The sequence below is a fragment of the Limulus polyphemus genome, unplaced genomic scaffold (assembly GCF_000517525.1).
Source record: "Limulus polyphemus unplaced genomic scaffold, Limulus_polyphemus-2.1.2 Scaffold4690, whole genome shotgun sequence".
NCBI classification, from domain to species: Eukaryota; Metazoa; Arthropoda; class Merostomata; order Xiphosura; family Limulidae; genus Limulus; species Limulus polyphemus.
The window spans coordinates 75,652-78,234 of NW_013670300.1; the positions used below are offsets into that span (position 1 = coordinate 75,652).

Below are 2,583 nucleotides of genomic sequence, written 5' to 3' on the forward strand. Positions count from 1 at the left end.
AAATGTGTGTAGTGGACTGTAATACTTCCTCATATTATATCGTTATGTGTTATAAATGTGTGTAGTGGACTGTAATACTTCCTCATATTATATCGTTATGTGTTATAAATGTGTGTAGTGGACTGTAATACTTCCTCATATTATATCGTTATGTGTTATAAATGTATGTAGTGGACTGTGATACTTTCTGATACCCATTTCAGTGTTTACTAAGTGTTGTTTGAAATAAGCTGTGTAAAATAATATCGTGGTTATGTTAATTTGTTTATTTAGTTCGATTATGTGTCCCAGAAAACTCAGTGGAGGCTTGTCTCTCTATGTCAGTAGTGATGCCAAATTACGTCACATGCGTCAAAGGGCAAGATAAGTAAGCTATTTCTGTCAGTCTGTTTACGTATCTATCTTTCTTGCACGCATGCTATCTTTACAATATATCTGTCTGTATATCCTTTTTTTTGAGTATGTTATTTTTGTTCATTTATGTGCCACTGTCTGTGTGATATTTCTTTCTGTCTATCTATCACGTTTTGTCTTTATGCTATTTATGTCAATCCGTCTGTCTGTCTTTTGTCTAGTCCGTTTTTCTCCATTTGTACAGGTAAAGTTAATAACATATATAGATTTACAAAGTGTCTTATAACTTTCACTTTTCTGTCTTCTGTCAGCTAAGTGAAACTACAAAATTAGCATATTTATAAACTATATACTTATGGTGAGTATAAACTACTTAATTCACTAGGAAATACCTCAGTATGCCTTAAGATAGTGTGCACAGTTGTCTCACCAGTGATTTCAGTTCATCTCACTACTGAAACGTTATTCTATGGCTTGTAATGTGTATAACTGAAGATTACTTGCAGTGTTAGTAAAACCATCTTTATGGAAGAAATAATTTATTTTAACACCGTTTCAATATAAAACTGGTTTCGACAAGGCACTTTATGTTACATTTTGTCCTACCACTTAAAATATCTTATTTTAGGCCTTGACTTCAGAAGTATGAGCATTGATTTAGTACTACTACTGAGAAAGACAATGAGTACTTTAAGTCTAAAAAATGATTTAAGAAAAACTGGAAAACTGCATGCATACGAAAATAAAATCAAGAAAGGCAGTACTGCAACATCGGTTCTTCATTTCTTATATCCCAGTTTTAGACAGAATAGGTAGTGTGATATCCTTCTGAACGTATTTCACATCCGTTTTATTTCTTCATCTTTTCAGACTGTCATGTATGGATTTAATATCGAATGGACGAGCAGATTTGGTCAACGTAGGACCAGAAGATCTTTACGTTGGAATGACCCATTATGACCTTGGTCCGCTTGCCATGGAGGTGATGGCTAACGGAGGTGAGATATAACGTTATCTGTGTTTTACAAAGAGTACGAATTCACTAGCAAAAATGACTTAGTTTCTTAAACTATATATAAATGTCGACATAACTTTTACTTTTAGAGCTTCTTTGACTTCAAATTATAAGTATGTCATTTTGTGAATAATTAAATGTTTCAGTTCCAGTTGTCCTGAAATATAACATGTTTTTACCAATACAACGCTGTTAATTGAACATAACTACAAGGGACCATTTGATCCTTTAGTCTGTCCAGTAAACTTAAACATACCCATTCTTTTATTGTTAAGGTAAAACTATCATCCAAATTATTTCTTTACGAGAAAATGTGTGTGTGTGTGGGGTGGGGGGGGGGGGGTGAGATCCATGATTGAGCATTTGTTATTTCTTTTGACTCATAACATGCCTACTTTTTCAGTCCTGGGGGTCATTATAGTGTGACGATCAATCCCACTATTCGTTGGTAATGGTTAGTCCAATAGAAAATAAGTAAAGTTATAATGGTAAAGGACCAGCAAACAAATCGTATGGATTGTCCCTGAAATACATTTTAAAAATAGATAATTCGAGGTCAAAGTTGAAATTCAAGTTGTTAATTTTGTTTATTTTAGAAAGAAGTGTTTATTTTCAGTTTCTAAAACACAATATCTCAGAAATAGAAAACTAGATACAATGTGTTTTCACTTGGGAGGTGTGAAAGGCCTTTATCAGATTGCACAAGTTGACTTGGAAGAAACATTCTCTTAAACGATAGAAACCAAATTCTGTTTTGTTTTGGTCTTCAACGTGTTTCAGAACCGTACAGAGCAAGAGTTGTGGCTGTGGTTAGGAAGAGCCTTAAGCTAGACCATCTCTCGGATCTTCGGGGTAAGAAGTCCTGTCATGGCCACATGAACGACGTGGTGGGGTGGCATGTTCCTGTAACCACCCTTTTCAGTAGTGGAGTTATGAATGCAGATTCAAGAGGTATTTTGTATTCGGTTACGGACTTTTTTCAAGGAAGTTGTGTACCAGGAATATGGTCCTCAGATCCTCAACTTGACACGAGGCTAAGTAAGTTAATTAAGTCTATTTCAGACGGCCTGGCAATCTGAGGGTTGCGGGTTCGAATCCCCGTCCCACAAAATATGCTCGCCCTCTCAGCCATGGGGGTTTTATTATGTGACAGTCAATCCCACTATTCGTTGATAAAAGAGTAGCCCCAGAGTTGGCGGTGGGTGATGATGACT

General features: G+C 35.7%; 1 protein-coding gene across 2 annotated transcripts in view; it reads left to right on the plus strand.

Annotated features, from left to right (window-relative positions):
- Window positions 1-2,583, plus strand: part of LOC106471546 (transferrin-like) — a 15,799-nt gene that overhangs the window by 10,797 nt on the left and 2,419 nt on the right. Inside the window, exons 2-4 of one of the 2 annotated variants that reach the window (XM_013932149.2) lie at window positions 274-367; window positions 1,225-1,352; window positions 2,150-2,320. In XM_013932149.2, coding sequence (XP_013787603.2) covers window positions 274-367; window positions 1,225-1,352; window positions 2,150-2,320 — 393 coding nt within the window. Of the gene's footprint in view, window positions 1-273; window positions 368-1,224; window positions 1,353-2,149; window positions 2,408-2,583 lie in introns of both variants that reach the window. The other variant, XM_022400161.1, reaches the window with a different exon arrangement.